At 48.6% G+C, this 27,687-nt stretch overlaps 1 protein-coding gene across 3 annotated transcripts in view; it reads left to right on the forward strand.

Moving 5' to 3' along the window:
* The window catches only part of ST8SIA5 (ST8 alpha-N-acetyl-neuraminide alpha-2,8-sialyltransferase 5), a 67,264-nt gene that overhangs the window by 29,812 nt on the left and 9,765 nt on the right, over positions 1–27,687 (forward strand). For 2 of the 3 annotated variants that reach the window (XM_082353346.1, XM_082353347.1), the window contains 2 exons: positions 15,136–15,228; positions 25,034–25,120. In XM_082353346.1, coding sequence (XP_082209472.1) covers positions 15,136–15,228; positions 25,034–25,120 — 180 coding nt within the window. The remainder of the gene's footprint in view (positions 1–15,135; positions 15,229–25,033; positions 25,121–27,687) is intronic. The other variant, XM_082353348.1, reaches the window with a different exon arrangement.

A 27,687-nucleotide genomic window follows, 5' to 3' on the forward strand; every position in this document is an offset into this window, starting at 1 on the left:
ACCCTGCAGAGGAGAAGTAGTATGTTTTTCAGGGACCTCAATGCCTATGATTTTGTTCAATGCTTTGAAAAAGAACAGATGTGGCTCCAGTGTCAGAAGCCATTTGGGAAGGTGGCCACAGACAGGCCTTGGGGTGTGGTGGGTGGCCTCGGGCCGTGGCCTGGGATCAGGGTCTTATCCTGGCCTTTTAGGAGCCCAGTTCTTTCCACATATGCGTGGTGGGAGCCCTGGCCAGCCGCTTGGCCCCTGGGATGTCATCCAGTGAGAGTGACAAGTCCAGAGCTGTCTGTTCCATATGTTGAGCCTCCAATGTTGGTCCTTCTGCTGTGTGACCCGCCCACACATATGGGGGGTGGTCTAGATAAGTCTTCAGGTGTCTCCCTGGGAAGGACTCCTTGAAGGGCTCACTGAGAGGTGAGCCAGAAGGTGCTAACAAATTGAGCAAGACAGAGCAGGCCCCTGGGAGGCCATTCTGGGCAGATGTCCTGGGCAGGGGCTGCACGAATTCTAACTTTTCCTCCTGCCAGCAGCTTTGTTCTCTCTGCCCTTTTCCTGCAATCTTGTCTCTAATTTCTCTACCTATCTCACCCCACCTAGTGTCTCCTCTCCCTTTCTTCCTGTTACCCTGTCCTTGTCCACTTTTCTTTCTCAGTCCCTGTGTTCTGCCTCTCTCCTCCTCCCTCTCAACTCCCTTCCCCTTTATCCTCTCTCCCTCTCTCAGCAACTCAGGCCAGCCTTCCCTTCCCTGTCTCCTGGGGTCCCTCAGGGCCAGAGACACCTCTGGCATCTGTCAGGTGCCCTTTATTCGACATTGTTACCAATTGAGTTGATTTCCTTCCAGAGAGCCGCCATTTGACCGAGAGCTCCCTTAGCCACTGAATAAATGTGATGGTCAAAAAAAAAAAAAAAAAAAATGTGATGGCCACACATTCCAAGTTCTTCTGGGACACTTCCAACTCATATCCCAATTTCCAGTTGACCGCCAAACTCCCCACATATGTGAGAAAACACAGTATGTATTTCACACGTGTAGAAAATAATGGTTAGTGTAATTAGAACTGACCTATATGCTGGTGATTCTTTTCTTTGGTGTGGGAGCAGCTTCTGCCTTCTTTAAGACGGACAGGACAGCTCCTGGCAGCAGACGTGCAGGGCCTGGGGGACACTGTGAAAAGGGCTCTGCAGAGTGAAAGTGCATCATCCCAGCGGACAACTCTCCGTGCCTGGAATACGGATGAGCTTTGTGGTATTGTTCACCTACTGAATAATTCAGCGCATGCCATAGTTTGCCATCCGTAGCTGTGTGGTATGTTGAAATGTGGTACACCTGATGTCATTTTTTATTAACACTGTTGGAAGGGAGGTCAGGAGGTACCGTTTATAACAGAGGATAAAGAGGGGCAAAAAAAGAAATGACTCATAAATTGAATACTCAACCAGGAGCCACAAGGAGAAGGAGCAGGTCCAAATGATCGGTCTGGAACACTCCAAACAGGACCGCAAAGGAAATCCAGGCCAGATGGTGCTCATAAAGGCTGTGGCCAGGTCTTCACTTTGGACATGAGCTGGGGGAAGTCCAGACCCAACTGGAAAGTGTATGAGTTACAAAATATACATTGACATATAGCTTTATTGATTTCAAGTCTAGATCTAAAAGCATCCAATAAGCATCCCTAGGAGAACTGCTTTAGTGGACAGATAGGAATAATTGTTAATCAGCCAATGCTTCTATTTAAGTGGGTGCTTTGAACAAGCAGGAAGGTCTTAGAAGGCAGTTCTCATCATGTTCAAATTATGTGTTTATGTTTCTGTCTCCCCACCTAGACAGTGATTGTGCTTCTCCATTTTTGAATTTTTAGCACCCAGTATGGCAGCGGCTCAATAAATGTTAATTGAATAAAAGAATGCATTAAGCAAGAACATAGTAAAGACTATTGTTAAGAATGCAAACTTCAATGTCAGTGTCCTGGAATTCTCCCTTAGAGATTTATTCCTTTGGATTAAACCTTGTCTTCTGGCACTGTCTTTGAAAATTAATCCCTGGGAAAGGGAAACACTTTGGAATCATAAACTCTTTCACAGTTTGGAATGACCAGAGAATGTTTTCTCTTGAGAAGAGCAGGTAGTAAGGAAGTCTGAGAGTTCTGGGTGGCAGGGTGGGAAAGGGGAAACTGATAGTGGGGGAGGGGTATGTAGAAAAATAGAAGGCAATGAAGGCAGATGATGTACTTTTGCAATAACTGACTGAGAACTACACACCCCCAAACCACCCCCACCACGGCGCATGGTGATTCTGGAAAGGGTAGATGGGGGAGGGGAAGGGGAGGGAGGGCACTTGTCCTGTCAGCTCACTGCTTTGACCTCTCCAGCCCGGCCAGCTGCCTGCGAGACCAGTGACCACCTACAGGGCAGGGGAGGCACAGCACCCGTCTGTCCTGCAAAGTGGATAGGCAACGTTGCCTCCGCTGCCTCAGGACATCCCAAGGGAAGGTCCCCCGGTCACAAGGGCTGAGGGCAGCTGAGGCAAGAGTCCCCCAGGTGCTGACTCTCAGCCTGGCTTGTAGCCGCAGCTCAAAAGGCTTCACTCAACTTCTGCCAAATGGATCCTGCTCCATATCCCAGTCCTGTCCTCCTGCCAGGATCCACCTCCCACTAGGCCTCCTCCTGGAAGCCTTCCCTGATAGCCCCTTTCACTCTATGTTCACTCTAAGATGTGTCTGCACAGAGGGCTATTTCTATCATTACGCAGGCAGAGAACTCTCCAGCAAGTGCACATGAACCACTCTGTGTTTGCTCGGGCATTCCCCAAGCCTCGAGGAGCCTCCTACCCTGGGGAACTGGGCTGGACTGCCTGTGCATGCAAGTTCAGGGCCCTCCGGACACGATAGCTTCAGACACAGCCCACAGGCGGCCTGGCTGGCTGGCCCCATCAGCCCCTCCTCCCAGGGTGCACACAGCCTTGGCCCCCTGCTCTGAGATGGATGGCAGGAGATGGCTTGCAAAGCCAGCTCAAGGAACACTTCTCTCTGAGGTCTAGGGCAGAGCTGGCCCAGACTGCCCCCCCCCCCCCAAAGCTGTCTGTTCCCGGGACAGCATTTTCCCTGTGCTGCTGGGCTTCTGACTGGGGTGCTGGGGACTTTCCACAGAGGAAGGTAGCACCAGCCACAGGAGTAAAGGGCAGGCCCCAAACTGGTGACACAAGAGCCTCTTCGCTCCGCAGAACAGCAGGCCAAGTAAGCGTCAAGGCTAGAGCTTTTCTCTCTGGGTCAAGGTCTGTGTTGTGCCTAGCATGTACCGTGCACTATGGGGTGTGGAATCGTCATATTTCAGAGCTGGAAGGAGCTAGACTGAATTCAATTTAGCACTTTATTATGCTATATTGAATTGCTCCCTAATTGTTTCAAGACAGTGTATAATTACGGAATAAATTGTGCGACGCGGATGGCAAGTGCTCCAGGAGCCTGGTGTAGAAGTCAGAGGCGCTTCCACGGAGGGGCTAGACTTGGCTTGGATGTGGATGGGTGATGTCTGTGGCCGAGTGCTGCTGGGGGCTGGCTGTGTGCCAGGCATGGTGCTGGGCGCCTGACACGTGTTACTGCAGTTAATCCTCACACGCAGAGCTTTGAGGTGGGTACTGTCATTGCCCCCATTTTACAGAGGAGGAACTGAGTCCCCACTTCCAGGTGTGGTGGGTGGTGCAGCTGGAACCCACCCCATGCAGTGTGACTCTGAGTCCTAGCACTAGTGGGCCATGCACGACGGAGGGATTCTTCTTTCTGGGCTGCGGACAGACATCCAAGGTTGGGTTGGGTTGGGTCCCCTCGGTTCTCCTTGCCAAGTCCTCTCAGACCGCCTATTCCTACCTTCAGCTCCTGGCTGTTAGACTGGACTAAAATGGCCATATTGATCTAAGTAGGTGATTACGCGCATATCTTCTTCGAGTATTGTCATTAGCACTAGAGGCAAGACAATCTTTAGGGTCTTTCATCCCTTCCTCTCCTCTTTCCCACTTTTTATATTCTGTGTCCACCCACCCTCCACCCCCAGCCTCTATGCTTCGTGTTTTCCTGATTGTTATCCCTGAAAAATGCTTCCTTCCATCTGCTCCTGGGGGTCCTGGATTTCAAAGAGGAGCCCTTGGTGGCAGGGTTAGTCCAAGGGAAAGACTTTTCCATGGTGGACTTACAGGTGTGGTGACAGCTGTGAGGGGTGGGGTCTGCACACCTGCATTGTGGGTGCAGGCTGGCTTAGCATAAGCCTTTCTGGTCAGTTTTCACTTCTGCAGAAAAGGACCTAAATAAATAAGTAGCCGGAACTCTTGGGCTCCATCCAAGATGGCACTGCTTCCTCCTTTCCTCCCACGCACCCAATGTGGGCCTCTGGTGGCAGACAGACAGAAGAAGCTGACTGTGAAGGCAGGGTTGTTGGGGCCCTGAGACTCCTCGGGTGGTGCCATTCCATGAGCTTTGTGGCCCTTAGTTTAGTCTGAATTGAGTGTCCTGGGCAAATAACCACTTACATGATCCTTTCTGTGCCTCAGTTTTCTCCTCTGTGAAACTCCCACCTCGCTCAGTCACTGGTGGAGTCCCCTGGGTGGGCTCACAGCTGGCAGGAGGTGCTCCCTCTCGGGGCCTGGTTTCCACATCAGATGATCGCGGCCTCACCCCTTCCTCACCCCCCGCCAGCTCCTCAAACCCTCTGTTCCTCGCTCCTGTGGCCCGTTCTCCCTCCTCTCCTTCTTCACAGCTCCCGTGCTTCCTGCCTCCTGGACTGTCAACAAGAATTTTATACCAGTCACTTAGCACGGACAGGTGGCCACAGAAAAGAGTGAGAATGGAAAGAAATGGAGAATGGAAAGGACAAGAGATCTGGGGTCTGGCCGAGAGGACCAGCATCCACCTGGTAATCAGTTTAGGGGATGCTCGGAAGGTAAGACACCAGGGTCGTCCAGTTGTCCACTCTGTGTAGCCATGCGTAGCCCACACCACCTTCTTTGATGGCCATGAGGACTGTGGGACAGTGGGCAATGGGGCTCCCAGAGCCTCGCAAAGAGGCCGTCTTCCACCGCAGGCTTCCCTGGGTGGACTGAAAACCTTCCCTCCCTCACGCTCAGCTGGAGCTCCTAGGTTTACCTTTTGAAGCCTCACAGAACACTTAAGCCTGTTCTTCTTCATCCAGCTTTTCCTTCACACATCAGGGAATCCCATTCTCTCCACCTTACCCACGGCCAGCTCTGCATACACTCACTATCTTAGTCAGTGCAGGCTGCTATAATGAAATACCACAGGCCAGGAGGCTCATAAACAGAGATTTATTTTTCACAGTTCTGGAGGCTGGAAGTCTGAGCCTGCATGGGCACCAGCATGGTCAGGTTCTGGTGAGGCCCCTCTTCTAGGTGGCAGACTGTCATCTTCTTGTTCTGTCCTCACATGGTGGAAGGGGCTAGAGAGCTCTCTGGGGCCTCTTTTATAAAGGCACTAATCCCATTCATGGGGGCTCCACCCTCATGACCTCATTACCTCCCAAAGGCCCCACCTCCTGATACCATCACCTTGGGGGTTAGGATTCAGCATATGAATTTTGGGGAGACACACATTCGGCTCACTGCATACACTCACTCCTTCACATTGAGCCTCCACAGTCTCTGCCTCCAGCTTCTCCTACTTCTGGCCTTGTATCAACCCACACCAGTGGGGCTTTTGCCTCCCTGCTCCCCCAAATCTGTTCTTCTCAAGGTCACTGATGACCTCCTAGTTGCTAGATCAGTGGGGCCTTCTCCATGCCCTTCTTCCTTAACCTCTGTTAGCATTGGATGGAGGTGACCTGTTTGTCCCAGAAATGCTCTCTGCTCTGTGCGTCCATGTCATAGGGCTCTCCTGGTTTTCCTCCGTCCCACAGGACTTCCTTTTCGGTCTCCTTTGCTGGCTCCTTCTCCCCTGCCACCAGCTGAATGTCAGAGCTGACCGCAGGCCCATCCTCTGCCTTCTTCTCTCTTATGTTTGCTCTCTGTCCTGGAGATCTTATTGAGTTCTTTGTCCCTTGACTCTGGGATGTGTATCTCCAGCCTGACCTCCTCACTGGGCTGCAGACGTGTGTATCTGACTGCCTAACCGATCTCCTCTTGGGTGTCTGAGAGTCATAGCAAGCTTAACATGGCCCAGGAACCTTTGATTCACACCCAAACCTATTTGTCTCCATCATTCCCACCTTCTTCAAGGGCTCTGTGATCCAACTAGTTGTCCAAGCTAAAATTCTGGGATTTACTGTTGATTTTTCTCTTTCTCTTTCACTTTCTAAACGTTGCCTTCAACATGTCCTACTGGTTCTTCCCCTAACCTCTTTCCTGGTCCGTCTCCTCCCCACCATCTTCTCATGCTGCAATCATTTCCTGTCTCCATGTTTCTTCTCTCTCTTTACAGACTGTTCTCCCTGCAGCAGCTGGAGGGGAACTTTTAAATCAGATCATGATATTCCCCTGCTTGGAGGCTCTGCTGTGCTGGGTGGCCCGTGAGGCCAACTTGACCTGGCGTTGCTCACCTCTCTGACCTCGATTCCTCTCACTTCCCACCAGCCCCTCTGCCCTGGCCACACTGCTGCTGCTGTCCTGCAGCCTTCTTTGGCCTCCCGTAACCCTTCCAGGCACCCTCCCATCCCCTGTCCTGCTTTACTTTTATAGAGCTCATCACTACTTGACTCTATGCTGAATTAATATTTTGTCTTTTCTCATGGAAGTCCACGAAGGTGGGGCTTTTGTCTGGTTTGGTCATCGCTGTATCCTGGCCTCAAACAGTACCTGGCGCATGGTAGTGGATCAGTAAGTTTTTGGTGAGTGAAAGAGGAGAAAAGCTGTCCATGGAGGGGTACAGACAGGCAACAGAGGAGTTGCACGTAATCTGGTATAATAAGGACTGGGCTGGAGGTGTGCCCAGGGGCTGTGGGCACAGGGGAGGGAGGGCAGGGAAGGCTGCCAAAGGAAGCTGACACCTGGGCTGACCTCTGATGGATGAGCAGATTGTAACTAAGGACACACAGTGAGGAAGAGTATTCCAGCCGGAGAGGAAAGAAGACTGACTCACATCCCTGTCCCTGGGAGAGAGAAGAGGGCTCCTAAGGAAGGGGGAGTGGCGAGATTGGGGGGGAGATGAAGTGGGTGGGGGCTACTAGGGAGCAGCTCTTGGCTTGGGCACCTGGCGATGGTAGTCAAAGCCACCAAGAGCTGTGTGACAATATGTGCGTAGAAGATTGACCAGAGCTACTTTAGACCCATGAAGGCTCCAGGCTGCTGAGCCGAATTTTACAAAGGGGAGCTTTTTAGGGCTCCCTGGTCTGGCCCAGAAAATAAAGCCGCCATGTATGTACTCTTGCAGGGAATGTGCTAGATACTGGATCTGGGGCCCTGCGGAACTGCTGGCTGGGGAGGAGCAGTGTCAGCATGAGGCTTTGCCCCTGACCCTCCCCCTAACCCGTGCCAGGAATAACACTCCACTGAGGTTCACACTGGAAGCAGATTAATCACAATACAATCAGGGGTTGCGCTCAGAGCGTCAGGCTATGTAGCTTTCAGTTCTGATTTCTCAAAACAGCTCTGGGGATTCCTGTGGACAAAATGAAGAGACACTGGTCCAGAGAGGGCCCTGGTCCACGCAGGGGTCTGAGTCAGGTCCCTCCACCACCCAGGAGGGGCAGTGTGTCCTGGCAGCTGTGACCTGCTATTGTTACAGCCAAGCCCTTCTTGCCTCTCCCTGCACCTATCTGAGAAGACACTCCAGTCCTTTGTGTGTCAGACTGTAATTTCCAGACTTTGATTTCTGTGTGTTTGCCCTCATGGTTAGTATGGTATCTCAAGATGGCAGCTGTTCTGCTCTAAAATAGCACTGAGCTCACTGAAGGGCCGTTGACCTTGGGAAGCGGAGGGGGCTGCTTACTGAGAAGCTCCCAAATGACCGTGGCTTATGCCAGTCAGGGAGACGGGCTGCACTGAGGTGACTAAGGACATGGGTTCTGGGCTCTTGAAAGTGTGAGGTTCCTTTTTTAGTGCCTCCATCCACTGGCTGAATGACCCTGGGCAAGTTACTTTACCTCTTGTAGCCTGAGTCTCTGGTGTAAACCGGGGCAGTAATGCCTGCCTTATAGGGCTGTTGGGAGGATTAAGTGAGGCCAAGTTAAAGGATCTAGTATCAGGCTACCACATACAGTTGTGCAAGGTGGACACTGCACAAAAGTATCTAGCCAGGTGGAGTTGAAATCCAGCTCACTCTCATTTGACAAGCCATGTGCCTGGCATGTGGAGAAAAAGGTGCTTTTTCCTGATTCACACAGAGGTGCCATACCCACACTGTTCCTACCCAGTGTGGGATAAATAAACCACTCTGTGGTTCTCTGAGACTCTGCACCAGGCTTGACAGGGGCCCAGGGGTTCAGATTGCTGAGCTGGGGCAGCTTCCCTACTCCTAGGGCTGGTGGAGGTCCAACAGGTGTGCTCTTGCATGACACAAGGACTGCCCTGGGCTCCTGTTTTCTTGAACAGCATTAGTATCTGGGGATGAAGCGGCGTATTAGATAGAAAGCTGAATGCATGGGCTTCATCTTGTACCAGCCAGTGGCTTCTGGGTCTCAAAGTATTGTGGCCCCTAAGGAAGATCCCACGGTCCTGAAGGAGCTCTGGAGGTGGGATCAGGTGAACAGAGGAGCCCTCTGTGGGGCAGGCTCATGTGGAGGGGCTGGGAGGAATGACAGAGCCAGACTCTGCACACTGGATCCTGGGCACACTGAAACGAGGCCTCCTCAGCCTTCCAAGCTGGAGCCCAAGCCTGCGTGGGAGGAGGGGAACCAATATTCAGAACCGTTGCGGTCACGTCTTCATTTGTCTTCTCGCTTAGTAGGGGCCCTCGCCTGCTGATCAGGCAGCCAGCACTGCCCAGCTATGCCCCCCACACTCCTGAGGGCACAGAGACGGGGGCAGGATGGATGCAGGCTGGCACCAGCATTGGACTTGGCTGCCAGCAGCCAAGTGGCATCTGAGATGAGCTGGGCTCCTGATCTGAGCGGCTGGGACTATTTATACCTGTGAGGTGCCCAAATGTGGTGCCAGCATCCCCTCCCCTTTGAGGTGGGTAGAGATTGTCTTTCCAGAATTGAAAGAAGAGACAGTGACTAACTCACCTTGAGAGGCTAATGGAGTTGAGGAAGTTGGAGAAACTGCTGCTCTCAGTATTCTAGCAGCTCAAGGGAAAGCTTGAGATATTTAGAGAGAGATCCATGACTTAAAGGGGCATTTGTTAGTGGTTTCCAATAGTAAGAGAAAACTTATAAAAATATAGAAAAGTGTTTTTTGAATCATTCATAATCCCATTACTCAGAGAAACCTACTATTTTTTTAAAAAACATCTTTATTGGAGTATAATTGCTTTACAATGGTGTGTTAGTTTCTGCTTTATAACAAAGTGAATCAGTTATACATATACATATATCCCCATATCTCCTCCATCTTGCGTCTCCCTCCCTCCCTATCCCACCCCTCTAGGTGGTCACAAAGCACTGAGCTGATCTCCCTGTGCTATGCGGCTTCCCACTAGCTATTTTACATTTGGTAGTATATATTAGTCCATGCCACCCTCTCACTTCGTCCCAGCTTACCCTTCCCCCTCCCTGGGTCCTCAAGTCTATTCTCTGCATCTGTGTCTTTATTCCTGTCCTGCCCCTAGGTTCTTCATAACCATTTTTTTTTTTTTTTTGGATTCCAAATATATGTGTTAACATACGGTATTTGTTTTTCTCTTTCTGACTTCACTCTGTATGACAGTCTCTAGGTCCATCCACCTCACTACAAATAACTCAATTTTGTTATTTTTTATGGCTGAGTAATATTCCATTGTATATATGTGCCACATCTTCTTTATCCATTCATTTGTTGATAGACGCTTAGGTTCCTTCCATGTCTTGGCTATTGTAAATAGAGCTGCAATGAACATTGTGGTACATGCCTCTTTTTGAATGATGGGAGAAACCTACTATTAATATCTTGTTACAGTCCTTCCCTTTTCCCATGTGTTCACGTATGTATACATAATTCTTTTTGGAGATCATAGTTTTGTAACTTGCTTTTTTCACTCAACATTATCACGAGCATCTTCCCATTACACACAAAAATTTAAGCATCATTTTTGATGTCTGCATGATGGTCAGTATCCAGACCAAAAAGGGATTTCTGTGGCTTCCTCCAGAATGCCGTCCTTGGGCCTCCTGTCGGAAGCAGAACCGAGGGGTGACCCGTGTGGCAGTGCTTCTTGCAGTCTTATTTCCTCGAGTCATTCGTCTTTAAAGACTGAGATGGAGCAGCACAGCCTCCCCAAAGCAAAGCCCGGAAATGCTGGAGAAAGAAGCAAGGGCTATTAGCTCCATTTTTCAGGTGGAAAACTAGGCTTTAGACCCAGGCCTGGAGTGACTTTGATGACGTGGCTGAGGTACCACATGGAGTGTTTTCAGAGTATCTGGGATTTGTTATCATCACATGTGGTAAGACACACAGACATGCAAATGACTGTCATGAAGGAAGAGGTTTTTATACTTACAGATCTCTAGAAACAGGAAGCACACCATGCCACGTAGGACCACACAGGAAGCACCAGAGTCAGTCAAGAAGCAGAAGGAGTGAAGGGGAAAAGTGGGCAAGAGCCATATAGGCAAAGCCTATATGGAAGGAATGGATGCGGCAGGGTATGCAGACTTAAGATTGACTAGTGTGAATAATTTCAGTGGGCTCTGGGGCAGAGGGCTGTCCCTAGTTGTTTGGCAGCTGGCCTTGGGGTGATTAGGGCAGAGGGATAAGTGGCCCTAAGTGTGAGAGGAGGAGGTGGTGGTGGTGGTGGTGGTGGAGTATAAGCTCTGGATTGCTTGGTTTGCATACGAAAGGTGTGCTCATGGGCTGTTTACCATCTCTAGGAATTGACTAGTTCTAGGAGAGGCAGTCTCTCCAGGGCCAGCAAGGCCCCAGATGTCAAAGCATCAGAAACACATAGTTAATCCATGGAGTCTGCAGCAGAGATGGGTGATCAGGGACATCCCCACGTCCAAGCAGAATTCAACATGGGCTTTATCCTCAGGGTGGTAGGGGAGGGGTTTACTAATAGCAGCAGAAGGAGGATGGCAGCCAATCCAGATGGTGGAGAACTTCCTGAGTTATTCGTCTCTCACTCAGCTCTGCCATCAACTAGCTGAGGGACTGTAAGCATGTCTCCGACTCCCTGGGCATCCACTGGCAGCTCTTGCCCTTTAACGCCAGGAGAAAGGGAAAGAAGGGAAATGGACATGCCTTGGGCACTTCCTGTGTGCCAGGCACTGTACTAGTGCTTTCTCTGAAATTCTCATCAATTTCTTCTCTCAGCCCTGTCACAAGTGTACTGCACTTTTAATGCTGATTTTGCAAATGAAGAAACTAAGGCTCAGGAAAGTGATGGGCCTAAGGTGGCTAATGAGGGGCAAACAAGGATGTGAACCTTATTCCGAAATCCTCTCCACCTAATAGCCACTAAACACACTACACAAGACCATTTGGAATCATTGAACTGCCTAGTGATGTGCATATGAGTGATGTTGGGGATTCAGGAAAAAGGAAGACTGAGTGGAGGCTGGCAGAGGTAAGGCCAGGATGGCCTTGTGAAGGCAGTGGAGGGGTTGGCTGATCAAAGGGTGGTGCTGCTTGGTTTTAACTTCCTTTGAGAGTTTCTTTCTCCTGTTTGTGGATCATTAATTCATAGTATTGTTCTGGCTTGGTTAGTAAGTGGGAAAAACTGAGGGAACCTTGGGGATTGTATTTAAGTGCTGGGTGGGACTTTAGATACCACCTCGTTCAGATTATTTTTAGGAGGAGAAAAAAGAGGCCCAGAGAGGGGAAGTGATTTACCCAAAGCCACACAGCTGGTTTAGAGGCATATCCTAGATGTGTCTGCAAGTGTCCCAACTCCCTGAGAACGCTAGGATAAGCCTCCTCTTAATTATCTTCTGCATCATTATAATCTGGAGCTTTTCTTAGTAGCATCCTGAGATCATGGCTTCAGATGACCCAGTGGATTCCAAAGGGCTTCGTGTCACTGGTTCTGGTTGCAAATGATGATCTTTGTGATAAGACACCAGACCTCACTTACTGTTATGTGACTGGAAAAATGACATGAGTTGGAGCCAAGGTCATGGACTTTTTTGTAGCCCCAGGCTGACACCTTGTTCTTAGTTGCAGATAACAGAATCCATTTTAGTTAAAGCAGAAAGGGATTTATTAAGGGTAGAGCTAGCACAGAATCATTGGGAAAGCTGAAGAAAGACTCTAGGCTAGCTTCCAGGAATGTCTCTGCAGACTGCATCGTGAAATTGGGCCACCGTGGAAGCTGCTGCCTCTGATATGATCGCAAAGGTGCTGCCACCACTACAATTTCCAAGAGCCATGCCACCTCTGCCACGTTCTGCACCAGCAAAACAATACCTTGAGCTTTGTCATTCTTCTAGAACATGGCTCTGACTCAGTCTTATGCTACTGATTGTTGAACCTAAATTGCTTCAAGGACCCTAGCTACAAGGGAGTCTGGGAAATGTAGTTTTTAGCTTTCTTGTCTCTGTAGTACAAAATGTGCAGAGATACCAAAGACAAATTCCCTGTGTATGAGATACTCCTCATTTGGAAGGGGAAATAGATATATAAACAGACTATTATGATACAATGGTATCTGCTCTAATTAGGGCCAAATGTATAGAGGGACCCTGAGAGTGAGCGTTAGAAAAGGCTTCCCAGAAGTGGGGGCATTTGAGCTGGGTACTGAAGGATCAATATGAGTTTGCCAGGTGAGAAAGACAGAGAAAGGAGTTGTAAAACACAAGGGAAACAGAAAAAGGAGAGTGTGATATTTTTGGGATCCTCAGTGCCTAGTTCTTATGAAATCTGCTTAAATTCGTTTAAGACATGAGAGAAAGGAGAGGATTTATTTTGTATAAATAGGAGCCAATTTGTTGTATAAAATATTTTAATATTCTAAAATATTATTTAAAATTTCTTAAATATATAATTATAATATTTTAAAAATTAACTTAAATCACATTAAAATGATAAAGAACAAATATTTACAAATATAACAGTTTTAAAGTGTTAAATATTAAATTATATTTTAAAATTATTTAAAATACCGATATTTTTAAAAAGAAGCCAATTTATTGGATAAATGTCTCAATATTTCTAAAGCAGCACAGACATAAGTTTGTCTACATAAGTTAGTGAGAATATATGTGAAATAGCTGCTGCCACATTTTGGGAGGTTTGTGGGAAATGCTCAGGGACTGACTTTATTTTAAATCCTTGGTTGTGGCTTGCAGTGCCCAACAGCAGTCCTGGGGCTCCATCCCCACCTCCTGTTCTCCAGGGCTACCTGTCGAGAGGCCACTGCCCCAAGTTTAGAGAGGCTGACCCTGCAGGCTTCTTGATTCTGGGCGGTCACAGGATCCCACCCTCCCAGCTTAATCTGCCCAAGCATCTTCTGAAAGAGAGGCTGTGAGGAAAGGGTGCACCTGGCCTCTGCCCTGGAGGCCCCTTCTGCCTCTGTGGCCAAGTCCAGCAGTGAACTACTGTGTTTTACCTTGGTGGGAACCCTCCCCCCGACTCCCCCCCACCTCCAACTCCCCCACCCCCTAGGCAGGCAGATGTTCCGTGGGCTGGTGCAAACTGTCAGGTGCGGCTATGGGAGGCCAGAGGGCACTTTCCAGGGGATACCAGCTGTCCTCATAAGTGGGTGGACAAGAGCAGTCTTGACCGTATGCACTGGTTCACAGCACAGCTTTGCCACCTGCCACTCACATGGCTCTGGCAAGTGAGTTAACTCCCAGAGCCTGCTTGTGATGACCACTTCCCTAGTGGGCTAGTAATAAAGATTGAAAGGGAATATGATGCTTAATGAAGTAAGTCAGACAGAGAAAGACAAATACTCTATGGTATCACTTATATGTGGAATCTAAAAAATAATACAAATGATTGTACATGCAAAATAGAAACAGACTCACAGACTTAGAAAACAAACTTGTGGTTACCAAAGGGGAGAGGGAAGGGGGGAGGGATAAAGTAGGAATATAAGATTAACAGATACAAAGTACTGTATATAAAATAGATAAGCAAGAAGGATATACTGTATAGCACAGGGGATTATACCCATTATCTTGTAATAACCTATAACGGAATATAATCTGCAAAATACTGAATCACCATGCCGTATACCTGAAACTAACATAATTCTGTAAACAACTATACTTCAATTAAAAAGAAAGAAAAGTGAATGCTTCCACGTAGAGTGCCGGGCCCTGAACGTGGCCCATGACGAGGGCTCAGCAGTATTGGCTGAAATTGCTATTGTTATTCTGCGTGAAGCTGCAGGAGCTACTGTGAGGTGGCTCTGACATGCCTGGAGCCAGCTGGTGTGTGGGAGTGGGCTCGGGCCCTTCTACACTGACAGCACCACCTGGCGTGCCACCTGTTTAGCCTCAGTTTTCTCAGCTGCCAAATGGGGAGAAAGAAAGAGTCTCACCTAGTCACAGTGCGAGCATGGGCATCAGTGAGCTAATGGAAACAAATGCTTTTTATAGTAGAAAAAGCAGCTTGTGTTTTCTCAGCTATGCTTGTGGCTGTCATTGTGTGACATTTTTCCCAAGAGGAGGAGAAAGGAGAAAAGAGCAGGAAAGGGCAGGACCAGCTGAAGGCCTGTAGCCTCACTGCCCCGGCTCCCAGGGCTGCCTCCATCCATGACTGGTCAGAGGAAGACCGCAAATGAGAACATGCCCAAAGCACCCTCTTTCTCCTCCGAAGCCACCACGTGGAACCAAACCTGCCTCTGCGTGTCATGATTTACTGAAGTGGGTTCATGCTTATACTTCCAGGTTGATGGGGGTGCTGAGAGTAATCAGCCACCAAGCGACCAGGCCAGAGGCCCCAGCAGTCCTGGAGACAGACCCTCATCAGGTCGTCTGCTGGGGTGGGCTGGTGTGCTCTGTTAATTTGGCCAGATACCACCCCTCTGCCCCCCGCCCCCTGACAACAAGAGCCCCGACAGGTCCCTGAAAGTCTGGCCGCTTCTCTGCGTAGTAACCTCTGTCCCTATTGGTCCCCAGGTACTTTGAATTTTACGAGGGCCCTTTTGAGTATAACTCCACGAGATGCCTGGAGCTGAGGCACGAGATCTTGGAAGTGAAGGTGCTTTCCATGTGAGTGTGGCCGGGTGGGCGGTGCATGTGGGGACGGGCAAGGCAGGGTCGGGTGGGGGATGAGGGATTGGGCCAAGGAAACTGGAAACTTGGTGCATCACTACAGAGAAAGAATTAGGGTGCTTCCCCGGGGCCTCTGGCATGCGGAGAGCTCTGGAGGGCGCGACGCAGGGATGACTGTTCGTGTTTTATGAAGAATGCCAAGTTTGCAAGGTTGCCTCTGGCGACTGGGCGTTCCAGTCCCCGGCTCGGTGACCAGCCTCCATGACTATCATCACTGGGCTCCTCTTGCATAGAAATCGAAGAGGGCACAGGAGCCTCTTATCTGAAATTCAGTCCTTTGTGGCTTAAGCGTTGCCCTCTTGCTATTCATTAATTTTTTTTTTATTATTTAAAAGATACAACATTCAAGTGGTACAAAAAGATATACAGTGAGAAGTCCCCTTCCCACAGCTACCCACCTCCCGTCTCCCCCTCAGAGGCCACCCATGTATCCTCGTGCATCCTTCCAGAGGGTCTGCATAAACCAGCACCCATGGGTGGATGTCTTTTACCTTTTTCTTTTTTTTAAAAATACAAATAGCAAGAGAACTGTGCTCCTCACTCCCCACCAGCAGTGTATCACCTGTGGCTCTTTGACAGCCTGTGTGAGGGAAAACGCATTACATGCTGGACTCACTAGTGTGTATGTGCCTCCCTCACAGCACTGCCATGAACTGAGAGGAATTTGTGTCCTGTTAATCATGGTAGGATGTATGTTTATTTGAAAATAGTTATCACTGACCCTTGAACAACATGGGTTTGAGCTGCGCAGGTGCACTTACATGCAGACATTTTTTGAGAGTAAATGCTGCAGTGCTGCTTGGTCCGATGTTGGCTGGATCTGAGGATGCCAAGGATCTGTGGCCGGGGAGGGCTGACCACAAGCCCTGCGCTGTTCAAGGGACAACTGTACATCCGATGTGGGAGAAGTACAGTTGATTCGGAGCCGGCAGTGCTGGGTGCTTATGGGGACTCATGGGTCCCTGACACGATCCCAGGACTTCCATCCATGGCCCACAGGCAGGAGCCACTGCCCCTTTAGCCACTTGACATGATTTCCAGGTCATGTGGGTCATTGAAAGAGCTTGGAGCTTGGGGTCAGGCAGACCTGGGATCCAAAGCTGACTCTGGGCCTTAGAAGCTCTGCATCTTTATACAAATTACTTAACCTCTTTGAGTCTTTCCTCACCTATAAAAATGGGGACACAATTACCTACTTGTAAGGGTTGCAGTAAAGACTAGCTGAAGTAACATATGTGAAATAGATAGACCAACAGCGCACATCTACAGCAGCACACGTAATAGGTGCTCAATAAATGTTAATGTGCCCTCTCCCTCTCCTCCCTCCCCTTTCTTTCCGTTTTGGAACCAGCAGCAGCTTTTCTGGGCTGACATTCACAGACTCCAGCAGCTTAGTAGTGCAGGAAAGCCCCGGGGATAAGGCCAAACGTCCAGCTGGGATCAGCTGCGTTGTTCACGGTCCTTTTTCTGATCGAGGGTCTGTATAGCTTCTAGAGGGACCACAGGAGGCAGCTCACCCTCCGTCCATCCCACCCAGCCCTGAGCGGAGCACACCATGGAGGGCGCTAGGAGTTACCTGGGCCAAGAGGATTCCAGACTGAGGGGACAGTTTGTGCCAAGGCCTGTGTCAGGAGGGGCCCACTGTGTCCCAGGCTCTGAGAGCTGGCCTGAGGGGGAACAGGAGCCATGTCCCTGGAGGAGCAGGCAGGGCTGGACCTCGTGGAGCCTTGCAGTGAGGACCGGGATTTAGATTTTATCCTTTTCTTAGTTCCATGGGCACCCATGGGAAAGGTTTTAAACAAGTGGGGGTGGGGGGAGGATAATGTGATTGGTGTTTGGTACGCTCTGCCGAGGAGCTGTGGCTTAGTGACGAAGACGTCTGCCCAGCCCGCAGTCAGGAGCCAAAGGTATAAGCAGAGAGCCTTATCTTTTCTCAGAACTCAGAGATCTCGGCCCCTTAAAGGTCTCACTGCGGAAAGCTGGAGCGCTCTCATAGAGAGCATACCTTAGAGTTTTCAAAGGGTAAATAATTAATCTTTTAAATTATAAAAGGCAGACAGGTTCTTCATGGTTACTTCAAGATCTAGACAGGAAGTCTGAGAGACCCTATAAATGGGCCATGCTTCTGTCACATCCCATCCCTCTACCCATATATTTTCTCTACATTAGTATAAGTCCTTGTTTTGGTTTGCTATTGCTCCCATAACAAAGTACCACAGACTGGGGGGCTTAAACAACAGAACTTTATCTTCTCACAGTTCTGGAGGCTGGAGGTCTGAGATCAAGGTGTCGGCAGGCTTAGTTTCTCCCGAGGCCTCTCCCTTTGGCTGATACATGGCCATCTTCTCTCTCTGTCTTCCCAGGGTCTTCCCTCCGTACCTCTGTCCTAACTTCCTCTTCTTATAAGGACATCAGTCATATTGGATTAGGGCCCACCCTGGTGATGTCATTTTAGCTTAACCACCTCTTAAAGACCTTACCTCCAAATAGAGTCACATTCTGGGATATTGGGGTTTAGGGCTCAACATATGAATTTTGAGGGAGATATAATTCAGCCCATAATAATCCTTATCACAGCTTCCATTTAGGGACCATATTAGAAGTTACCAGGCCCTTTGTTTCAAGCTTAAGTCTTGAACATTGCAGGGTGTGATGGGAACCTCATTTCCCCCCATGATCTGTGGCCACCCTTTGTCCCTTGTCAGGGACTTGTGTTGGAGACAAAAGGTCCTCTGTGTGTTTGGCTCTACTTCTTGTCTCTGCCTTTGGGGCACCCTCTCTGGTCTCCTGAGCTGAGCGGCCATCCCAGCTGGCGACCTGTGAGCTTTACCCCATCTGTCTCTTCCATGTTAATTGCCCTCCATGTGGTCCCCTGGCCCTGGAGTCTCGGCGCTGGTGGTACTGGGGGTCTGAGAGGAGAGAGGCCGGGCTGTTCATGGGGCATGCGAGCCTGCTGGGTCATCAGGGAGCAGTGATACCAGTGGCTCCTTTCCTGAGTCCTCAAGCTGAGGTCAGTGGGCTCCCCCAGGGCTGGAATCGGAGAAGCCAGAGGCTGGTCTGTAATCCGAGTGGTTCTGATGCCACCTGGGCACCTGTGCTCCAGCCCAGAGCCAGGAGTGGTGCTCACGGCGGAGACCCTGAGTCATCGGAAAAGGTTAAATCTCCATCTGTGAATGGAGGGGGCTGGACGGATGTGCCCAGAGGCCCTTCCGGTATATGAACGTCAGCTAGCATTCCGTCTGAGGAGACAGAGGGGTGTGTGATTCACCTGGGAATGATTCTGATCCAAAATTGCTCCAATCAATGGTAAAAATCAGTCAGCTGGAAAATTCCCATATGGTAAAGGCCTCGTTCCCAGACAATGTCCAATACAATGAGGATTTACTCTGTGATGATTTGTTACGAAATCACAGTGTCCCTAATACTTGTAAAAATTATTTATGCTGACTTTTAGTCATTCTAGGGCCGCTTTATTTTTAAACCATTTGCTGCCTGTGCTCACACACTGATGGGGGCCATGCCTGGGACCTCACCCTTGGTGTCTCCTGCCACCGCTTCCCCATCTTTCTGGGCTGGGGAACCCTGCACAGAGCCCTGTACTGAGACCAGGAGACAGGCTGGGAGCAGGGCTGGCTGGGCAGAGCTTTCAGGGCTGGATGTCCCTTTGTGCCCACACTTTTCTGAGTCTTGTTGCCTGACCCTGACCAGGCTCAGGAAGTGTCTGTTAAATGAATGAGAAAGTGGACGAAACCTAGGTGGGAACAGAAGAGGCCATGGCGGAAAAGGGGGAGAACGAAGAGGGAGAACGAGATGATGGTGATCATCTCCTGCACACTACTAGGAAAACCAGGTAGAATACAAAAGTTTATAACAATAAAAAGCAAAGGTCCCCTTCCCCACACCCTCTCCCCGAGGCCTACTACTTGGCTGTTTCTTCTGGGAATTACCTTGTACCTCTCAGTCCTATGCGCGCCACGTATGCCACGTTTAGCATTCACGGATGTCCTGCTTTGGTGGGTGAGGATTCAGCTCCCTTACCCAGCCCAAACCATCCCCCCTCTTTTCCCAGTTGAGGGGTACTGCTACTTTTAGTTCTTCTATCTATAGATTGCCTAAGTAACCTATTTCTTGTTCTACCAAGTACTGGCAGTATCTCTTGATCCTGTACTTTGTAAGATGAGGCTATTAAAATTACCCCAACTTTTTAGTTCCAGCCTCTGGCTTCAGTCATCTGTGAGTTTACCTTTAGAATGTCAAGGCTGATAACATTTACATTCTATCTGTAACCATAGCAAGCCTGTTTTGGGGCTGCTATGGGCTGACTCTAAAATGTGAAGATCAGAAAACAGTGATTCTCATCTTTTTTCCTATTCATTTTTCCCCCTTTTTTTCTGGATCTTCTAGTCATCTTTTCCCTTTTGAACACTTTTTCTCTATCATGCCCCATTTTTTTTTCCTGCCTGTCCATCGACCAGGCATTCCCCCAGGGTTTCCCTTCATCCTCTTTCTCCATCCTGGACAGGCTGCTCTCTTGGTGGGTCACACACTGTTGTCACTTCCCTTCTCTGCCTCCGTAGGTTAGATTCACCTGGAGCTGCTTCTTTCTTGGTTTACTCCTTCATTTTGCTTCCACCCATCTTCAAGTAAATTCCCCCCAAATGGTGGGTGGAAGGTAAGGGTTTGAGCGTTCTGTGTCTCAATGACCTAATTCTTCTCTTAATTTTTGGTTTGGTGGGGTTGATATTTTAGGTGAAAATCATTCACCCCCAGAATGCTGAAGACCTTCTCCATCATCTTCTGGTATCCGGGGCTGTATGAGCACGGTACTAGTTGTTCCTTTGGAGGTGACCTGTTTTCTTCTGTCCAGAGTCTTTACAGATCATGACAGTTCTGGAATATCCCGATGGTGGACCTCAGGATACACGCTCATGGAGACCTCTTAATCTGGAGCTCACTCCAAACCCTTGAACTTTCTCTTGGATTTCTTCATAGTTCCTCCTCTCCAATTTTCTCCACTTCCTCTTTCTGGTACCTCTAAGAGTGGTATGCTTCTGGATGGCTCCTCGAATATCTTTTAATCTCATCTTTTCTATCTCTTTGCCCTTTGCTTCTATTTTCTGAGAAATTCCTTGACTTTACCTTCCAACCTTTCTAATGAATTTTTTTTCCCCCAAGAGCTCTTTCTTTTTAGATTGTTCTCAGAGCAATCTAGTCTTTTTTATCTCTCTTCTGGAATATTAGTCATGTCTTGGGAGAAAGGAGATAAGTGGCTGGCTCAACCCTTCATCTTAAAGTAAAGGTGATCTCTGCATTTGTAAAGCAACTTATAAAAATTTTTTATACATATTGTCTCATTTGATCTTTCTGACAGCCGTTGAGATCAGCAGAGCAGAGGCTATTATATCTGTCTTACAGATAAAGCAGCTGAGTCTCAGAGAGATTAAATGACTTGTCTGAGGTCATATTGCCAGTTAGGGATGGAACCAGGATTCCAGGCTGGGTATCCAGGCCCCGACCTTGGTCCAGTGTGTGACAAGGACATTGGAGGCACAGAGAATGGGGCCTGGATACTGGTAACAGTTGAACTTGGGACCCTGGCCTTCAGTGTTGCCAGGGTTGTGTTTCTGGAGGCGTTAGAGGCATTGGCTGTGCAGGGTGCTGCCCTAGGGGCCTGTGAGTTGCAGGGAGTGAGGGAGGGCAGCAGTGGGTGAGCAAGGGTGCCGCTGTGTAATGGCACCTCTCCTCCAATGTCATGTGAGCTAAAGAAGCAAGAGCTGCTGTGGGAGGTTTGGGAAAGCCAGAAGGAAGGCATCAGGATGAGAGGAGGGGCTCCTTCCAGCTCTTTAAAGCTGCCAGGCAGTTTCCTGCCCCAGGGCCTTTGCACTCACTCTTCTCTCTGCCTGTAATTCTCTTTCCCCAGATGTTTGTGTGGCTCCCTCATGCATCATTTCAGTTCTTTGTGCAAGGTTCCCCTCTTCAGGGAAGCCTTCCCTGATCAACCCATCTGAAATAGTCACTTTTCAACTCCTGATTCATTTTTCTTTTTTTTATTATTTCTTTTTTTTTAAATTGAAGTATAGCTGGTGTACGATATTATATAAGTTACAGGTGTACAATATGGTGATACACAGTTTTTAAAGGTTATACTCCATTTATAGTTATTAAAAAATATTGGCTATATTCCCTGTGCTGTACAATATATCCTTATAGCCTCTTGCTTCATTTTTCTTTTTTTAAAATGGATTAACTTGGTTTTCTCTTTGTTTGTTTTCTGGGCTGCACCGAGCGGCTTGTGGGATCTTAGTTCCCCAATGAGGGATTGAACCTGGGCCCTCGGTAGTGAAAGCACAGAGTCCTAACCACTGGACCACCGGGGAAGGCCCTTGCTTCATTTTTATTTGTAGCACTCACCACTCCCTAACATGGCATTAAATATCTGGGTTTGTTTTTTTTCTGGTTGTGGTAAGAATACTTAACATGAGATCTACCCTCTTAAATTTGTAAGTGTCCAATACAGTATTGTCAAATGTAAGCATTAAGTTTTACAGCAAATCTCTAGAACTTATTGGTCTTACATAACTGAAACTTTATAGCAACTCTTCATTTCTCCTTCCCTGAGCCCCTGGTTTCTATCATTCTACTCTGTTTCTATAAGACTGACTATTTTAGATACCTCATACAAGTAGAATCATGCAGTATTTGTCCTTCGGTGACTAGCTTATTTCACTTAGGATAATGTCCTCCAGATTCATCCAACTCGTCACATATGGCAAGATTTCCTTTTTTTTTTTTTTTAAGGCTGCATAATATTTCATTGTATGTATATAATACATTTTCTTTATCCATTCATTCATCAGTGAACATGTAGGTTGTTTTTATATCCTGGTTATTGTGAATAATGCTGCAGTGCACATGGGGGTGCAAGTATTTCTTCAAGATTCTGATTTCAATTCCTTTGGATATATACCCAGAAGTGGGATTGCTGGACCATAGGATAGTTCTATGTTTAATTTTTTGAGGAATCTCCATACTGTGTTCCATTGTAGCCACACCATTTTACATTCACACCAACAGTGTATGAGGGTTCCCTTTTCTCTATATCCTCACCAATACTTGTCATCTTTTGTTTTTTTTTGATAATAGCCATTCTAACAGGTATGATGTAGTATCTCATTGTGGTTTTGATTTGCATTTCCCTGATGATTAGTGGTGTTGAGCACCTTTTCGTGTACCCGTTGACCATTTGTATGTTTTCTTTGTAGAAATGTCTTTTCAAGTCTTTTGCCCATTTTAAAATCAGGTTATTTGTTTTTTTGCTATTGCATCGTAGGAGTTCCTATGTATTTTGGATGTTAACCCCTTATCAGATATATGGTTTGCAAATATTTTCTCCTGTTCGGTAGGGTTGTCTTTTTTCTCTGCTGATTATTTCCTTTGCTGTGCAGAAGGTTTTTAGTTTGATGGAGTCCCACTTGTCCATTTTTGCTTTTATTGCTTGTGCTTTTGGTGTCGTATCCCTGTATATCTGCTTCCCATTTGTAAGGTCTGTGTGGGCAGGGAGTTGTTTTGTTCACCACAGTATCTCCAGTTCCTGCCATATCGAGGAATTCAATAAATAGTTATAGAATTTATTTGAACTCAGACTTATTGATTCATTCATTAATTATTGGTATACTCAACAAATATTTGCCACTCATCTGGTATGTGCCTTAGCACTGGAGTCACAGTCAGGCATGATCCCCTGCCCCAAGGTATTTACTATTTAGTGGGAAATATCAGGCATAGGTAATGACAGGTTATGGGTTTTACAGAAGGGGAAAGTACAGGGGGCTGTGAGTCAGCATTTTCAAGACAGCTTAGTTTAACAGTAATAATAACTTACACCTGTAGGGCGCTTTCCATGTGCCAGACACCATTCTTAGTCATTTATTGCATCGTCTTATTTAGTAGCCTTAACAAATCTGGGTGGGTGAGCAATAATCTAGTGTTATGCCCATTTTCTAGGCAAGAAAACTGAGGCTCAGAGCAGTCACATAGCCTGCCTGAGGTCCCCTGCCTAAACTGGGTCTGAGGCCCAAGTCCCCTTCTGGTTCCAAAATCTATGTACTTAGTCACTATCCTGTGTGACTTTTCCTGCAATCACCCCTCCCCGCACCAGTCATATACTCTCTCTGTAGGTGAGGCTTGCCTGGTTTGGGAACAACTGTTTCCCCCTCCAGTTAAACACAGGGGGACACAGCTCTGCAGTATGAACCTGTTTTTTTACTTTACAGTTAAGTATTTGCCTTTTTTTGAAATCATGCACCTTTTTTGGAAGCTGATGAAAGCTTCAGATTTTCCCTAAGATGTGCACATGGGTGGACAGACAGGGGATTTTGCCTGTAATTCAGAGGGTTCATAGGTTTCCATAAGACCTTTGGTGGACCTCAAAGTAAGAACCACAATTAACGGTAGTTTTTTGATAACACTCAGCTCCTGGGGGCTTGTCACTTTCCCATTCATGACCAAACCAGAATGACCTTTAAAGGGCTCCCCTTGCACCAGTGTCCAAGACCAGCCAGCATCTGAACCAGGCCACAGCCAGGTAACCCTGGACAACTGTATAATGCCTAACTGTGGGATGGGGAATGTGGGAGGTCAGGAGACAAAAGTCATGGCTCTGCCTTTAAGGAACTTATGGTCTGTCCAGCATCTCCCAGCATTCCTGAGAACTCCAGTCAGAGGCACCGCTCAATGGGAAAAGGGTTCCGTGATCCAATTCTTTTTGCTGGTTTCAGTCAAAGGAAGAATCCTACATGATTTAGACATTCCCTTTCCAGGGAGTGCTTTGGGATGTCACAATGCTGAGATGTTTAAAGCCAACTGGTATAAAGCCTTGCAGATGGTGGTTCAGAAAAAAGGCTTCTCATCTCTTTCTCTCTGTCGCTGGAAATTGTGATCTGCCCTTGAGAAAAGAGAAAGAGAAGGGCATTGTGCCCTTGCAATGAGCCCTACTGTGTGCTGAGCACAGTGTGGGGTGATCTACAGACCTTAGGGAAGTGGTCTTACACCCTCTATAGACAGATGTTGCTGGGAGAACTGTGAAGGCCCTTGGGGGTGGGCATGTGAGGAAGGATGTTTTAAAATGTGCCAGGATTTGTTTTGATCACATATCGTAAGACACACAGGCATGCAAAAGGCTATCGTGAAGGAAGACGTTCTTATGCTCACAGATCCCTAGAGACAGGAGGCACAGAACACCATGCAGGGACACATGAGGAAGCACCAGCGTTGGTCAGGAGGCAAAGGGATGAGGGGAAAGCAGAGGTGAGACCCTTTATTGTGGTTTTCGTGGAAAGGAATGGACAAGGCAGGATAAAAAGGTTCAGGATTGGCTGGTTTGAATAATTTCAGTGGGCTCTGGGGCATAAGGACTGCCCCTGGTTGTCTGATCCCTAGCTCTGGGCTGATGAGGGCAGGGACTGGTGGCTCTGTTCGTAAAGGAGGTGGTTGAGAGTGTGGGCTCTGGACTAGCTGAGGTGTGTACGGAAGGCATGCTTGCAGGAGAGTGGTTTGCTATCTCTAGGAATTCACAAGGCCCCAGATGCCAGAGAATCAAGAGTATAGCAAATTAGAAAACACAGTTAATACAAAGGACCAGCCCAGGATTTGGCATAAGGGGGAACAGGAAGGGAGCATGTTTGGGGACGATGACATTGTCCAGCCTGGCCCTTTCATGCACTCTCTGTCCTCCACTCCCAAGGGTGAAGCAGTTGGAGCTGTTCGACAGGTGGAAGAGCCTCCAGATGTGCAAATGGGCGATGAACATCTCTGAAGCCAACCAGTTCAAGTATCTATGACTCGTCTGTGCTCCCCAGCCCTTCTGCTCATATGGTCCTCCCGGCCACCCCTTCAGATCTTCCTCGTCCTGCAAGGCCAGCCCCCAGGGACATCTTCCCCAGAGCTGGCTCTGATTGGGCTTTGGAACCTGGGAGTGGGGAGGTTCTGACTCAGCACACAGGCTGAGGCTGGCGTCTTGCTGGGTGTTGTCCGCCATGTTCCTGCCCTTAGTCCTGGCAGCAGCCCTGTGTGGTCAGTGCTATTGTCTCCAGTACAGCCCCTGCCTGTGAGGGGAGGTGCTTGAGGTCTCCAGTAGGCCCGTGCGTTTAGGTACGTTAAGCATCTTCCATGGCCTCACCCCGTTCCCCACCCCGCTCCTCGGGCAGCTGCTCTAACTTAGCAGTCCTCTCCTTCTCAGAGCACTTGGGCTTCTACAGCCTAGACCAGCCATTTGAGCCCTGCTGTAGCTTATTCCCTAACTGCTCTCTAACCGAAACTGACAGGTTATAAGCTCCCAGGAGGCAAGAGCTGTATCTTAATGTTCTCCTGTCTTTGAGAGCCTAGCGGATGTCCAGACTGTCTCTGTGATTAGTGGCGAGCTATAGGGGCCTCTCCACTCTAAAATTCTAGGAGGTAATGGTATGTTTTTAGTGCAGGGTAGACCTTATTGAATGGTATTGACAGAATCCTGGGAATGTGTGTATAAATTGGATTTTAGCAACTCAGGCTGTAGTTTGAATGTGCTGAGGAGGCATCTGCATGAAGGAATCCTACATGGGAAGCTGTGAAAAGCAAATAACACTAAGTATTTTGTATTTTCTGTATAAGTCATTTGTTCCAGTTTGTTGCAATTCTGGGCCAAGTTGAGAGGCAGTTTTAAGCGGCACGTTTTAGGAATGTACTGCAGGTGCCAACAGCCCCCAACCAGAGGCCTCTAGGAGACTGCAGAAACCCAGCTAAGGCCCGGCAGTAGTTTGCAGAGACCCACGTATCATAGACTAGAATGTGGGCAACAGGTCCAAGATCTGTGCTGTAAATGCAGCCCCAATTCCGCCTTTAGAGAGCAGCGATACTGCGGGTGGTGCATGACGGGGAGGCCCAAGCACACCGAGGACACACTGATAAGCACTCAGCGTGGACGAGGTCAGTGAGATGCCAAAGGATGTTGTCCAGGCTGAGAGCTGGACAGAAGCCTCGCCAGTGGGATTCACATACCTAAGGAAATAATGTAGCAACGGGAAGATGATGTGGCAAGAGAAAAACCAGGATCGGCGGGGAAGCCTTTGGCAGGGATCAGCCAGCACGATCCGGGGAGAGGCTCTGGGGGAGCTGAGACCTTTCTGGCGGTGGGGGAAAGAGAAGTGACATCCAGTCTTGCTATGCTCTAAATGGGAAAAGCTTCAAGGCCAGTTGGTCGTCCCCCTTTGCTCTCATTACGAGCTCATGGAATGATGATGAGATTCTTAATTTAGGTGCAAGAACCTGGTGCAGTGAAGCGGGGTGGGATGGGGGAGTATGCTAGAACACAGGCATGAGCATTCCAGTGACAGGAAAGGAATCCTGTAACAGAGGCCCTCCCCCGCCCTACTGCTTACAAATGGACACATTGGCATTCTGGTTTATATATCAGTCACTTGTGAGCTTGGTTAGTTTGAGTCAGTCTCCCTCACTTGGGTACTCGCCAGTGGGCTGACAAGATGGAGTTTCTGGACCAGCCAGATGCTGGTTTGTAATGCTGACCTATGGCTCCTGCCTGGCCAGGCCTCTGGCCTTGCCCCTGGGAAGACTCAGTCACATTTTAAAACCCAACCCTCCCTAGGAAAGACTGCTCTCTATGGCCAGCAGCCAACTGAGCTCCCCAGTGAAGTCCCTGCAAGAGATAAAGTCACAAAAAATAATGTGTGCAGCCTTCCTGGCTTTGGCAATCTGGCGTCACAGGATTACAGAGGGTCAGAAGAACCAGCCCTGCATTCTACAGATGAGGAAACAGAGGCTCAGAGAGGGGAAGAGACCTGCCCGAAGCCCCACAGCTGGTGGGGGCAGAGCAGAAACTAGAAGCCAGGCCTCTTGACACCAGGTTGGTGGCTCAAGTTTCCATCCCACACCTTCAGTGTGGATTTTCCAGAAAGCTCGTCCTCAACTTTAGTTAGTGGTCATCATCCAGACTCCATGGAGATGGTGTTCCATTCCTCCCAGGGCTGCCCAGAGGCTGGATGTAACTGTGCCCAGAGCCAGTGTTGGGGGACGAAGGCCAGTGTGTACTGGCCCCCTGCTGCTGTTTGTGGAGAAAGTGGGTCCTCGTGGGCTCACAGCCCCCTGTGAGAGGGTGGCATTTTGCATCCTTTGTCAAATCCAGCCCCTCTGCAGCCAGGGTGGGGCTTTGGGTCCGCAGGATAGGGGAGCAGGATGTGCCTAGGATCTGACCCCATCACCAAGCCTTGCAGGCACCCTGGGAGAATACACTGCCGGGCGGAACACCAGCTGCAGAGAAGAGAAAATCAGGATTCTCTGGCCTGGCTGGTTCCCAAGCCTGCCTCACAGCCCCACTCTCCCTTGAAGGCTGTTTTTTTAAGCCTG

This window comes from Balaenoptera borealis, assembly GCF_965194805.1.
Source record: "Balaenoptera borealis genome assembly, chromosome: 14".
In the NCBI taxonomy this organism is placed as follows: domain Eukaryota; kingdom Metazoa; phylum Chordata; class Mammalia; order Artiodactyla; family Balaenopteridae; genus Balaenoptera; species Balaenoptera borealis.